Source organism: Schistocerca cancellata, chromosome 12 (assembly GCF_023864275.1).
Source record: "Schistocerca cancellata isolate TAMUIC-IGC-003103 chromosome 12, iqSchCanc2.1, whole genome shotgun sequence".
Taxonomy (NCBI): domain Eukaryota; kingdom Metazoa; phylum Arthropoda; class Insecta; order Orthoptera; family Acrididae; genus Schistocerca; species Schistocerca cancellata.
Window position 1 is genome coordinate 20,336,322 of NC_064637.1, and position 14,582 is coordinate 20,350,903.

The 14,582-nt window shown below is 42.0% G+C and overlaps 1 protein-coding gene across 2 annotated transcripts in view; it reads right to left on the reverse strand.

Annotated features, from left to right (window-relative positions):
• LOC126109578 (disks large homolog 5-like) overlaps positions 1-14,582 on the reverse strand; it is a 721,341-nt gene that overhangs the window by 54,530 nt on the left and 652,229 nt on the right. Inside the window, exons 4-5 of one of the 2 annotated variants that reach the window (XM_049914609.1) lie at positions 9,380-9,528; positions 451-693 (exon numbers count right to left, since the gene is read on the reverse strand). The exons of the other annotated variant lie outside the window; for it this stretch is intronic. Coding sequence (XP_049770566.1) covers positions 451-693; positions 9,380-9,528 — 392 coding nt within the window. The remainder of the gene's footprint in view (positions 1-450; positions 694-9,379; positions 9,529-14,582) is intronic. 2 annotated transcript variants of the gene reach the window in all.

Below are 14,582 nucleotides of genomic sequence, written 5' to 3' on the forward strand. Positions count from 1 at the left end.
AAGGAAGATTATATGGGCAGATCAAATAACTAATGAACTAAATTGGAGAAACAAGAAATTTATGGCACAACTTGGCTAAAATACCAGATCAGTTGGTAGAACACATCCTGAGGCACGAAGGGATTGTCAATTTTCTAAGGGAGGAAGTGCCAGGGGTAAAAACTGTAGGAGAGAACAAGGGATGACTACAATAAGCAGGTTCAAACGGATGGAGGCCGCATCAGTTATTTAGAAATGAAGATGCTTTCATGCGATAGGCAGCTGTGGAGAGCTGCATCAAACTTATCTTTTGATTAGAGACCACAACCATAACAGCACAAACATTTAAGTAATTTTTTCAGATTTTCAGTGACAGGGTGATAACATGCTCTGTTAATAAGACAACTGTCCACATTTCTTTGGGAACTATTCACAAAAAGTAATGAATCTGGGAAGTCTCGTAGTACTTACCATAGTATTCTGCACCAGACTATCAGTGGCCAGTTCAATATTAGATTCATTCTCTTTCAACTGCTTTTCCAGGGCTACGTTGTGAACTTCTGCCTCAATCAGTTCAGCATACAATCCTACATCTGGCGTCGGTTCAGGTGGTGCCGAGATGCGAGACTCCGCGAGTTTTGCAATCACCACCTCCTGTTCTGCTATAAATTTTTCGACCACGGAAGGAGTTTCTGATGGTGAAGACTGCTGCTCCTAGTAACAGAGAGTGTAGTATTATTGTACCGTATTTACTCGAATCTAAGCCGCACTCTAATCTAAGCCGCACCTGAAAAATGAGACTCGAAATAAAGGAAGAAAAAATTTCCCGAATCTAAGCCGCACATGAAATTTGAGACTCTAAATTCAAGGGGAGAGAAAAGTTTTAGGCCGCACCTCCAAATCGAAACAAAGTTGGTCCATTGTAATATGAGACACAATTTAGGTCAAACGAATGACGATACAGCTACAGTAGTTTGGTTCGAGTCGTAAGCTTAGCAGTTAAGCTTTACCACTTAGCCATTGCTATGCGTCAGGCACTCCGTCCGTATTTATACGGGTACCCTTCCTTTTTCACGTGCTTTGTCTGGTTTGAATCGATTGCTTATTTTGCTTTGATCTGGTAAGTGCCGTTTTCTTTGTTATAGGTGTTTGCGTCACTCTTAAGATGAAAATGCATTACTGCACTGTGTCATGCATTGTTTGTCGCATTATTTTAAAAAAAAGAGAGAGAGAGAGAGAGAGAGAGAGAGAGAGAGAGGAATCATCTCATTAGCGTAACAATGGCAAGAGACTGCTATTTGTTGTTACTTACACAGCTGCTTTCTTTGATAATGTTCAACAAGAATCAAATAATAGACTGCGTATGATAGAACATGTTCTGAACGAGAGTTAGGCGAAAATTTTTCTCTGTTTGAAAATCTTTGCGGCCGCTTCTTTATTACATCAAATTCTGCACACAAATTAGAGTCATCTTAGATTTAAAAATCTAGTCACTTGCCGTGCTTCATTTCTGACTGTATCACTATTAGACATAAGAATAATACGAATATAAACATGACACGATACGTATATTCTTCCGCGTTTGCTGTTGTCTCACTCTAGTTTCGTAGTTTTAGGCAGACAGGACTTAAATGAGATAGCAGCAAACACAAAAGAATACATGGCAAAATGTTTATATTCATACTATTCTTATGGTGAAGAGAATACTGTATGTGATTCAAATTTCATCAGGTTCCTATTGGCAACCATCTCTTCTCACAGGTAGGAAAAAATTCAGAACGTAGAGTTGGCCATATTGACAAACATCCCAAACAGTCTTGCCAGTCAGATTTTCGTAGTACACTGAAATTGTGCTACATTCGAAGATGAACAATACGGAATTTGTATTTACTTCGTTGGATAATGTATGAAAATGCAGTGGTCGAAACTCGCGGCGGAGAAAAAAGCTCGTCTTCCACTATTTTTGTTTATTTATTTACTGACGCAGAGGTTTTGGCGCCAGTATTTATCTTTGTGCCTACAAAGCATGCCTGCATAGCGCTACATATACTCGACGGCAGAAGTTAGTTGTGGCGGCACGTACCAACATTTTTCATAACTTCCGCTTGCTTTGCACTCGATTCTAAGCCGCAGGCAGTTTTTTGGATTACGAAAACCGGAAAAAAAGTGCGGCTTAGATTCGAGTAAATACGGTAATTTCACAGGATTATTAGTACGACAAGAGAGAATTTTCTTCTTATGTTACCAGTTGCACGTTTCACTTATATATAACAATGTACCAACAGAACTACGAGGGCCCTTTTACACGAGCGGTCGCCATAACTTCGGCTATCTTAACACACTTCCTGTCCGACCAAAACTCCCAGCTTGTCACACATTACTGCTATAGCAGTTGAAATTTCAGTAATATTGATAGTTCTGATGTGAATGCCATAAATGAAATGTTACCTGTGTTCTGCCTCAGTTAATTTGTAGTTAAATTAGGAATGAGTTGAAAGGGTATAAGAACCATAATACAATTACCTGAGATCCCCTTTTGCTTTGCTAAGGTTAGCTTACCTTGTTCACAAAACATTGTAATATTCATTGAATATTGCAGCAGGAAACACTTCTTTTACTACATTTCAGTCCATAAACATTAACATTGTTCACATTAAATGACCAGTCTTTCCAATTTATGGGCTAGACACAATGTATCTTCTGCTTTCCTTTTTTGTTACGAGCTTCATGGTTCTCTGGGGCAGTGCTGTCTCTGAGAAGTGGTGAATCTCCACAGAGTGCTGTATTGTGGTAACCAGTTGCTTGTGGAAACAAGATGTCCGTCCTCCCGATTTCATGCACATTTACACAAATTCTCTACTTCTCACTTACTACCCACTTAACAAAATTCCTATGTGCTGATGACGATCACTCACTGGAAACATAGCAGTTGTATAAGTACTGTATGTCACTGGAATTTGGCTGCAATAATCACACATCTGTTTGAAACTGACTGACAATATTTCATTCAAAATAATCTCTATTGCTGTTTATACATTTCTCCCACCTCTCCAGCAGGCTATGAATGCCATGCAAAAAAAACACAACAACAACAGTAGTTCTTTCGAAAAGAACTAGTCAGTGAGACATTTTCATATCAATTTAAGCGTTGTTCAGTAAAAGCGTGTCCCAGTGATGCAAATAGATGATAATAGGACGAAGCCAAGTCTGAAAACTAAGCAGCATGCCCTAGTATTTCTCAACTGAATGAATGCCTGGGTCATTTCCCTGACCCATTTTGCTGTGAGATGGGGTGTTATCACGGAGCAATACGACTTGTCTTTTTCCCTATTTTGGTCATTTTTTACTTAATTCTCGAATTAAATAGATCATTTATTGTTGGCAGTGATCAGTGTGATTGGCTTCACCAGATTTTAGCAGCTCATAATAAATGACATTCTTCTGGTCCTACCAAACACAGTATCGTCTTTTTCCAAAGCAATTTGGTCTTACACTGGATGTCTATGGTTTGCCTGGATTCACATTCGATTTACAACACTTAGTATTCTCAAAATTATCCATTTTTCATCACCTGTCGCTATTTGATAGAGAAACGACTTTCTTTTTATCTGGTGAGTAGTATTTCCCAAGTGGTCTTTTGATCTGCTTTCCCTATTTTATTCAGTTCATGCTGAACCAATTTTCCCACTTTCTGCATCTTTCGCATAGCTTTCAACCAAAAAGAAATGGCTTTTTGAGTTCCATTCAATTGTTCTGGGGGTTCCTGTTGAGTTTGAGTATCACTTCCCATCATCCTCACCCACTCCCCATCATCTTCAAAACCTGCAATTGGTTGTCTTCTAACTTTTTCGGTCGTTTCCCACACTCGTTTCTCACATCAAAAAAATGAATCTTGTCCGTAACTCTTAGTTTGTAAGCAAAAACTTGACAAGTTTACAGGTTTGAAACAGATACCGATGTACGGAACTTGGATTCGTGTGCACTGACATTCGTCATCAGCCGTTTCAGGAAGCAGATGGAGCTGCAGACGCGGTCTCACAGGCCCTACACTGATGACTAACACTATCTATAGGGGAATTCCTGTTTCATACTTCTGCATCTGGTACAGGTAGTAAGTTATCACTTTTATGAAGTGATATGTTATAATAAGAAAAACATCATTAGCTTTGTCCAGTTACACTGAACTATTTTACTGACAATCTGGCATTGACTCATAAATAGTCATGTCTATGCATGGGGAGGAAACAACATTTTGGGGCACTGCTTTTTAAGACAACTGCTACACAACTGATTATTTTAACACAAAAAATTACAGTTGTCCTTATCCTACAGATTGTCTTCAACACCGTAGTGGTTTACTAGACTCGGTCCTGTTTGAGGTGGGATGCCGTTTTCTTCCTAGCGAGTCGAGGTGTGTTAAACTTCGACGCACACCATACCACTGCACAACTGGTATTTTTCCACATTAAGAGACAGTTGTCCAGAGGAGAAAGAGACAGTACGTGAAATGAAGGAAACATCAAGACTAAATGGGGATCTGTCCCATATCTTTGCATGTGAAGCAAGGAACTTACCCACAGAGCCACACCACTTGTGTGTCTAAACAAGCATTTCTCTCTTACAACTTAAATAGCATTCTCTGAGAAAATTCTCCCCGTGACAGAACTCAAAATACCAGTACAGAATGCACTAGCTCTTGCTCCACATCCACTGGCTTGCTCGAATGACTGCATGCTCCACCTGCTGCAGCCTATCCTCTACTTTCTCACTGCCTTATATTGTTTATCTGTTCTTAGTCTAGACAGCACAGAGTGAATTATTTATAGTAGTAGTAGTAGTAGTAGTTGTTGTTGTTGTTGTTGTTGTTGTCTTCAGTCCTGATACTGGTTTGATGCAGCTCTCCATGCTACTCTATCCTGTGCAAGCAGCTTCATCTCCCAGTACATACTGCAACCTACATCCCTATGAATCTGCTAAGTGTATTCATCTCTTGGTCTCCCTCTAAGATTTTTACCCTTCATGCTGCCCTCCAACGCTAAATTTATGGTCCCCTGATGCCTCAGAACATGTCCTACCAACCAGTCCCTCCTCCTTGTCAAGTTGTGCCACAAACTCCTCTTCTCCGCAATTCTATTCAGTATCTCCTCATTAGTTGTGTGATCTACCCGTCTAATTATCAGCATTCTTCTGTAGCACCACATTTCGAAAGCTTCTATTCTCTTCTTGTCCAAACTATTTATCGTCCACGTTTCACTTCCATACATGGCTACACTCCATACAAATACTTTCAGAAACGACTTCCTGACATTTAAATCTATACTTGATGTTAAATTTCTCTTCTTCAGAAACGCTTTCCTTCCCATTGCCAGTCTACATGTTATATCCTCTCTACTTCGACCATCATCGGTTATTTTGCTCCCCAAATAGCAAAACTCCTTTACTACTTTAAGTGTCTTCTTTCCTAATCTAATACCCTCAGCATCAGCTGATTTAATTCGACTACATTCCATAATCCTCGTTTTGCTTTTATTGATGTTCATTTTATATCCTCCCTTCAAGACACCGCCCATTCCGTTCAACTGCTCTTGCTGTCTGACAGAATTACAATGTCATCGGCGAACCTCAAAGTTTTTAATTCTTCTCCATGGATTTTAATACCTACTCCGAATTTTTCTTTTGTTTCCTTTACAGCTTGCTCAATATACAGATTGAATACCATCAGGGATAGGCTACAACCCTGTCTCACTCCCTTCCCAACCACTGCTTCCCTTTCATGTCCCTCGACTCTTATAACTGCCATCTGATTTCTGTACAAATTGTAAATAGCCAGTCGCTCCCTGCATTTCACCCCTGCCGCCTTCAGAATTTGAAAGAGAGTATTCCAGTCAACATTGTCAAAAGCTTTCTCTAAGTCTACGATTGCTAGAAACATAGGTTTGCCTTTCCTTAATCTAGCTTCTAAGATAAGTCATAGCGTCAGTATCGCCTCACGTGTTCCGATATTTCTACGGAAACCAAACTGATCTTCCCCGAGGTCGGCTTCTACTAGTTTTTTCATTCATCTGTAAAGAATTCACGTTAGTATTTTGCAGCTGTGACTTATTAAACTGATAGTTCGGCAATTTTCACATCTGTCAACACCTGGAAAAAACTTGGTTCACTTTTGGCCACCAGGTGTAAATCTGGCACTGTACCTTGTACGACAATATGGCACCCGTGCTGTATTGACGAGGTGCTTTTTTTGTAACTGACTGTGCAGTACATTCCCCAGATGTTGCTAGTGCTTGGGCTGTGTCACGAAAATTTTCTATCCCATGGTCAACAGTACGGAAAGTTTTGAGTTTTATTTTACACTAGTATCTGCACAACATCCAGACAGTGCAGTGACTGGAATCTCTGAATCAGCAGCAACATTCTGAATTTGCTCTTCGGTTTCTGGCACAGATCAAATTTTATGACATGTGGCCTGACATCATTTGAAGCCATGAGGCACATTTTACACTACAGGGTGCAGTGAATGCACAGCACAGCCGAATTTGGGGTACTGCTAAACCTTGTGTTACACTCAAGAGCCATTGTCCTTCCTGTATGAAATCGTGTAATGTGCATTCGTGAGTACCTATACAGTGACGAATTCATATTATCGAGATGTCCTCTTACAGCACGATTCCTGCTTTGGAAGACAACTCTGTGGAAGCCACTGTTTTCATGCAAGATGGAGCAACATCTCGTGTCGCTCGCCCGATGAAAGATCTGCTTAATGCAACCTTCCGTGATCGTTTTATGTCTAGAGATTTTCTAGATGCATGGCCTTCGAGATATGAAACCACGTGACTTGGTTCTGGGAAGATCTAAAATAATGTGTTTACCTGGGACACATTTGGTCTCTATGTGCTCTGAAGGCCAGTAAACAGAAATACGTTGCTCAGATTTTACCAGAACTGCTGCGGCCAACTGTCGATCGCATCATTTCACAGACACAGCATCTCGATGTCTCTGGTGCTCGTATTGAATGAATTGTGTAACAGATTAAAAATAAAAACAACGCTATGACTTTCTTGCTTGTTTGACCTTTTCTGCCCATGTCCCATTCCTAATCCATTACATATGGGTACATTTCTATACATCTTTCTAACATTAACACTAGAGATGGGGGATCCGCTCTTGAACTAATTCATGGAGTTCAATCTTTCAAAGGAGTGAACAATCAGTGATTCAGAAAAAAAGAACGGTAGCTCCAAACGTTTCCCACGGCAGAGAGAGAGAGAGAGAGAGAGAGAGAGAGAGACGGAGCATATCAGCAGCGCCTCTGCTGGTCAGAGCACAGTGCACGCCACACAACACAACACAGCCAGCGCCGGCCTCTGACCTGCTTCTACCTTGGTTGCCTGCATTGTGCAGTGCCCCATTGGATTTTGTGTTTCACATATGCCGTGCCGTCTCTGTGCGTCGTCTGCCGTGTGCACTGTGCAGTGTCTGGCGCAGCTTAACTTCGCATCGCACTCTGTCGGCGATCGTTTCAGTCGCACGTCCTGCCCTCTGGGCAGTTGATGCGAGCAACAGGACAGAGCCACCTAGCGGATAACATAGGAACTACTTGCAAAAACCTGCTCGCAAGGGAACGGACGATTTGTCTCGGAGCGGGTGAGTTCACCGCTCCCCTCCACCCTCGGAAATCGCCCGCTCGACGCTCACCCCACCATCTCGACTCTAGCCAGAGCGTCGAGCAAAGCGACTCAGGTGTCACTCTGGTCTCTGCGGTCTCAGCTCACGCAGTAATACAGCTCGCGGCTCGACCTGCTCGACTCAGCGCCTCTGCATCGGAGTTCGTCCCCACTGGATATTGTTCTTCGTAGTAATACCGCTATGTATATTACATTATTATGTTATGTATACATCAACTGTTTTTATTTTATTTTTATTTGTTTAAACTGATTAGATTAGGTTCCTGAAGACTCCTCTTACTATAGGATTTTTATTATGGACACTCGAATTTACGCTTTAATTACGAGCGAACCGATAAACGTATCGCAAAATGTTATACACCAATATTTTCCTTGTTTTATTCTGCGTAAGGCTATATGCAGCACTTTCGTTTTACAGTCAAATTTATATATTTTTTTCTTATTCTGGTACGGATTCTGCGATTTTAGGCGTCTTCGAAAGGAAACGTTCACTTTAAAAATATATGGCTTGCGATGTATTTGTATGAGGTTAATGAAATTTTAATACATTATAGCCAAATATATTGTTAATGTAAATCTCAAGTTACAACATTTTCCGATCACCCAAAGAACCACGATAGTGCAAAATAAATCAATAATCAAAAACTTTGTCATATCGTGGAAATTTCAATAAACAATACAAAATTCTTACTCATTATCTGTGTTACTTCAAAATAGGATCAAATAAGATCAAAATACAGGTATAGTACTGGAATAAACCAAGTTTAAAGGGCAATGTGCCTTCCATTTATTTTCTATTGTAAATGAGTGGCGAGTCATGAAAAAGAGCTAATTCATTTCAGGGAGTGAACAGTTCTGATCCAATCTCTGAAAAGAACAGTTTTGCCCATCTCTAATTAACACCACCACATTTGCGTCTGGTGGCCAAAATTTGAACTAATTTTTCCCACGCATAAATAATTCCACCTGAACATGTCTACAAAGTTTCACTGTCATGTGATGATCACAGCCTACACTGGACCTCTGTGGATAGCTGCAGTTCCTCTCCTCTTGTGCTCTCAAATGGAGGTAGGGGCAAAAAACTGTTTCCGTACAAGCCCTGATTAATCTCCTCTTAGTGGCCCTTACACAAGATGTATATTGGTGGGCAGTAGGGTCATTCTCCCATTTCTCACAAATTCCAGTTCTATAATCTTTCTCAGTTGTGATTTCCTGAAAGAATGCCTCCTTGCCTCCAGGTATTGCAATCTGAGTTCACAGAACATTTGCGTAATACTTGTCTGTTAATGGACCGATGTCAAAGAATAGCTATGTAAGGTTCTACCAGTATATGAAAGCTCTCTGCAATGCTGCCTACAGTAGGATCAGGTTATATAAAAAAATGGAGAATGATACTTTCTAAGTCGAGATGAGAAGTGGCTTCCTCTGCAACACCACTCAAGTGGTTTTCGCACACAGCTTGAGAGGGAAACACTATGCCAACTTTCTGAGGAGGATTTTTCCTGTTTTTTAGGAATAGTATCATAATGAAATTGCTCTATGAATCTAGAAGATATGAGAGGGGGGGGGACAGATTTCTTTTATGAAAGTACCTTTGCTGGCACACTGAACGTGCAAATAACTTAATGAATGCAGCAAGGTAACACCCTCAACAACCAAATACATACAGTTATATTAACAACAAAATGAATGCTATAGTAGACCTCTTCACTTACCTGCTTAGCATTCTTGCTGTACGATGCGATGCAATTACTGTCACACATTAGCTTCATGCCATTCTCAAGCTGCTGAGATGCTGCTTTCACAGTCAAAGTTAGGTTGTTCAGCTCACGAATTTCATGTAGCAAACTTGAAGCTTTTTGATCTGAAATAAAACAGGTGTCTAATATGAGTAACTGAAAGCTGTAATACTACAAGTCCTACAACGACCACACTTCCTCCTAGACCAGGATCATCAACCCCAAGACTCTACACTCTACATGCATCAATCATGCGTCACTCGTGTTGTGAATGAAATATGCTGTTGAAGGAATAGAGAGAAATGCTCTTTAACTTAGTTGCTGAACAATTGCAGGAGGAAGCAAAATTTCTTTTACACATGACAATGTTACTGGCAAATGGAGACTAAGGGAAACATTCTTGGCAGGGTAAGTTGATAATTGCAGGAAAGAGGGAATAACTAAGTTTATAACAAACAGCATCAGTATTGTATGAGGTTATTTAATAATACTAGCATAGAAAGATAATGGTAACAGAACATTTCAAACATGACCTAGGTGAAAATAATGGATGTTAATCTACACAATAAGAACTGGGCTGTCATGTTCTTTTAGAAGACCTCAAACATTCCTTGAGTGTTCAAACAAATTTCGGGCTTGCAGCTGCTCGTCGTCCAATACCTCGCACGATATTTCAGCTAGACACCTGCCAGTCATCTTCAGGTGCGCCGTCGCAAACTGGCGAAAACGTCCTCCGTTCCACAATATACATAGCGTACTGTAACTATTCTGCACATGCGCCGAAAACTTGATAGATGAACCACACTGCCCGCCGGCAGCGCCCTCCCTGGTGGAATAGTGGAACTCAGTCGCCCTCTGCATTGCTGTTTGCCACGGCCGTTGACGCACTCTGTCGTCTTCGATTTGAGCAATCGTGGAGATGATGGGATTCCGTGCGCTGTCCAACTGGTGGCCACTGTCACAGTTTAACAGATTTTCCGCCAGTTGTATTTCTACGGATTCTTTAATAATGGAGTCCCAGAAAGACGATGCTGTGAACAAAATCATTGTTTTCTCATACTCCATTGAATGTCCAATAGAAATACAACGTTCAGCAATAGCGGACTTGCTTGGCTGCAAAAGGCGGGTGTAACGTTGATGTTCAGTGCAGCGTTCTTTCACGGTGTGTGTGGTTTGACCTATGTAAGCCATACCACATTGGCACGGTATCTTGTAAATTCCGGCCTTTCGTAGTAACAGACTGTCTGTAACTGATCCCACAAGGTCCGCAATTTTCGATGGTGGGCGGAAAACCACTTTTACCTGAAATTTTCGGAGGATTCTTTCTATTTTAAACGAAGTGTTGCCAACGAAAGGAAGAAAAGCTAAAGATTGTTCTGGCTTGTTCTCCTCTTTATTCACTTCCTGCTTCTTAGTTTTAACTGTTAGTGCCCTGTTAATCTGCCGGATGGGATATCCATTTTCACTGAATACTGTCTTTAGATGGGCGAGTTCTTGAGGTAAGCTATCTAGATCTGAGAGAGTATGAGCTCTATGAACAAGTGTTTTAAGCAAACTCATGGTTTGCGATGGGTGATGGCAACTCGATGCTTGCAGGTACAAATCAGTACGAGTGGGATTCCGGTAAACTGAATGCCCTAGAGAACCATCATTCTTCCTTCAAACCAGGGCATCCAAGAAAGGCAAACAACAATATTTCTCTATTTCCATGGTGAACCGGTTGTTGCTATAAATGGAGTTGAGGTGATGTAGAAACTCCATTAATTTATCTTCTCCATGAGGCCACACTATGAAAGTGTCATCCACATACCACCAAAATACTGTTGGTTTCAGAGTAGCTGATTCAAGGGCTCTCTTCAAAATCCTCCATAAAAAGGTTGGCCACGAAAGAGACAGGAGGCTACCCATGGCGACACCATCAGTCTGTTCAAAATAATCTTGATTAAACATAAAATAATTTGCGGAAAGAGCGTGCCTGAACAAAGCAGTGATATCAACAGGAAACATGTTACCAATCAGTGTCAAAGAATCTGCAAGAGGAACTTTTGTAAAAAGTGAGACCACATAAAAACTTACTAGAAGGTCTACACTGCTAAGACGAAGAGCCCCCAGTCTATAAATCATATGTAGGAGCTCCAATGTTGCTCACTATTGGACACAGAGGAAGACCCTCTTTATGAATCTTTGGAAGGCCATACAGTCTCTGAGGTATACAACCATGTGGTCTTAACCTCTTGATGGTCTCTTGCGGTAAGGAGGAGGAATTTAATAGTGCTGAAGTTTTCCATTGCACACGTCCTGTAGGATCGTAATCAATCCTCCTATAGGTAGAGTCACTTAGCAGACCATACATCTAGTCTTTGTACACACCACAAGGTAACAGGGCACTAACAATAAAGAATCCTCCGAAAATTTCAGGTAAAAGTGGTTTTCCGCCCACCATCGAAGATTGCGGACCTTGTGGGATCAGTTAAGGACAGTCTGTTACTACGAAAGGCCGGAATTTACAAGATACCATGCCAATGTGGTATGGCTTACATAGGTGAAACCACACGCACCGTGAAAGAATGCTGCACTGAACATCAACGTTACACCCGCCTTTTGCAGCCAAGCAAGTTCGCTATTGCTGAACATTGTATTTCTATTGGACATTCAATGGAGTATGAGAAAACAATGATTTTGTCCACAGCAACATCTTTCTGGGACTCCATTATTAAAGAATCTGTAGAAATACAACTGGTGGAAAATCTGTTAAACCGTGACAGCGGCTACCAGCTGGACAGTGCACAGTATCCCATCATCTCCACGATTTGCTCAAATCGAAGACGACAGAGTGAGTCGACGGCCGTGGCAAACGGCAACGCAGAGGGCGACTGAGTTCCACTGTTCCACCAGGGAGGATGCTGCCGGCGGGCAGTGTGGTTCATCTATCAAGTTTTCGACGTATGCGCAGAACAGTTACAGTACGCTATGTATATTGTGGAACGGAGGACATTTTCGCCAGTTTGCGACGGCTCACCTGAAGATGACCGGCAGGGGCCCAGTTGAAATATCGTGCGAAGTATTGAATGACGACCGGCTGCAAGCCCGAGATTTGTTTGAACAGTCAATTCGCCAGGAAAATTTTAAAATTCACATTCCTTGAGTACTCACCTTTCTTAATCCACATATTCTGTTCTCTCCAACTGCAGTTCTTGGTGATGTCTCTCTAATCTCTTCTCACCTTTTTTCCAACATAACCAAACACTAGACTGTCTCACTAGAGGAATTCATAGTTTTGAGCACTGGGACATTTGTCTGACTAACATCTATCTAATGTTACTGTCAAGTGACAAGCTTTTGGAACTTGGGAGAGTATGAACCACAAACTGGTTATGAAGAAAGCTATGAGCGATGAAGTGGCATGTGCTAATAACTCTTACAATGCATCTGTTTCACGGAAATGAAATCAAAAGTCATCATCATCTCCATTTTGGAACTGCCTGAAATAACTAATTGTGTTTCTTTATATGTCGTTGACATTGTTTTGAAATGTTACTATTGTCCTCTGTGATTCTGCTGGTTTATCACTAGAAGTTAGTGGAGAGTACATGCCCAGCAAATATGACAGAATATAAAAAACAAATATCAGTTGGTGCTACAGCAAACCAATCTTCAAATTATATGTTGACAATTTTTATGCAGTTTTCTTTTTTTTTTTTTTTTTTTGGTTGTGGTTTTAGGGCGCAAAACTGCTATGGTCATTAGCGCCCAGCCCGTGACTTAAGACAGTAAAAAACCGAAATTGAAAACCAGCAGCAATGGAAACAAACTCATAAAATTGGAGAAACTAAAAGTAGAAAGAATGCTTAAAAATCCAGTACAGACAGGGGGTGGTTGTCCCCAAAAAAAAAAAAAAAAAAAAAAAAAAAAAAAAAACTTCGAATGACTGACGTCATTTCACTGTCACTAATAAACTGGAGAACGCGGTCGGCTGAGCACGTGTCATCTGCTAAAATCGACGATGGATCAGGCGATAGTGTAGATGCGAGCATAACTGATTAATTCAATTAAAAGGTGTCTGACCGTCCACGGCTGAGAGCAGTGGGGACAGAGTGGAGGAGGATCACCGCTTAAAAGATGTCTATGGCTAAAAAGACAGTGCCCTATCCGGAGTCGAGCTAAAATTACCTCCTCCCGACGACGCGTTCGGGAGGAAGAAGTCCAAGCACAAGGAAGGGCTTTCACTTCCCGCAATTTATTACGGGGAAGTGTTGACCAATGCGCATGCCATAAATGAGCAACTTGGCGACATAAACTGCTCCGTAGATTGGTGAAGGGAAGCGACTGAATAGCTGGCCGAGGAAGAGAGACTGCAGCCTTGGCCGCCATATCGGCCGCCTCATTCCCACAGATACCAGCGTGTCCCGGGAGCCAGAGGAACGCCACCGAGACGCCCCCCAGGTGGAGCAAGCGCAGACAGTCCTGAATCCGGTGGACCAGAGGGTGCACAGGGTAAAGAGCTTGGAAACTGAGGAGAGAGCTGAGAGAATCTGAGCAGATAACGTACTGAATCCGCTGATGGCGGCGGATGTAGTGGACAGCCTGGAGAACAGCGTAAAGCTCCGCAGTATAAACCGAACACTGGTCGGGAAGTCTAAAGCGATTTGGGGTGTCGCCAACAATATAGGCACTCCCTACACCTAATGATGTTTTCGAGCCGTCGGTGTAAATAAATGTGGCGTCCGTCATTTGTGCACATAGAGCAGCAAATGCCCGACGATAAACAAGTGTAGGGGTACCATCCTTGGGAAATTGACAAAGGTCATGGAGCAGGCAGATCCGGGGACGGAGCCAAGGCGGTGCTGTACCCCAAGTTGTCAACAAGGTTTTCGGAAAGCGGCAGGAAAGAGAATCGAGCAATTGACGGAAGCGGACTCCCGGGGGTAGTAGGGAGGAGGAGCGGCCTGCATACCCTACATCAAAGGAGGCGTCGAAAAGAAGGTCATGGGCTGGATTAGCAGGCATAGAAGACAGATGGCTAGCATAACGACTCAGGAGGACTGCTCGCCGATTGAACAGCGGAGGTTCAGCAGTCTCAGCATAAAGGCTTTCCACAGGGCTAGTGTAAAAAGCTCCAGACACTAAACGTAATCCACGGTGGTGGATAGAGTCGAGACGCCGAAGAATAGACGGCCGA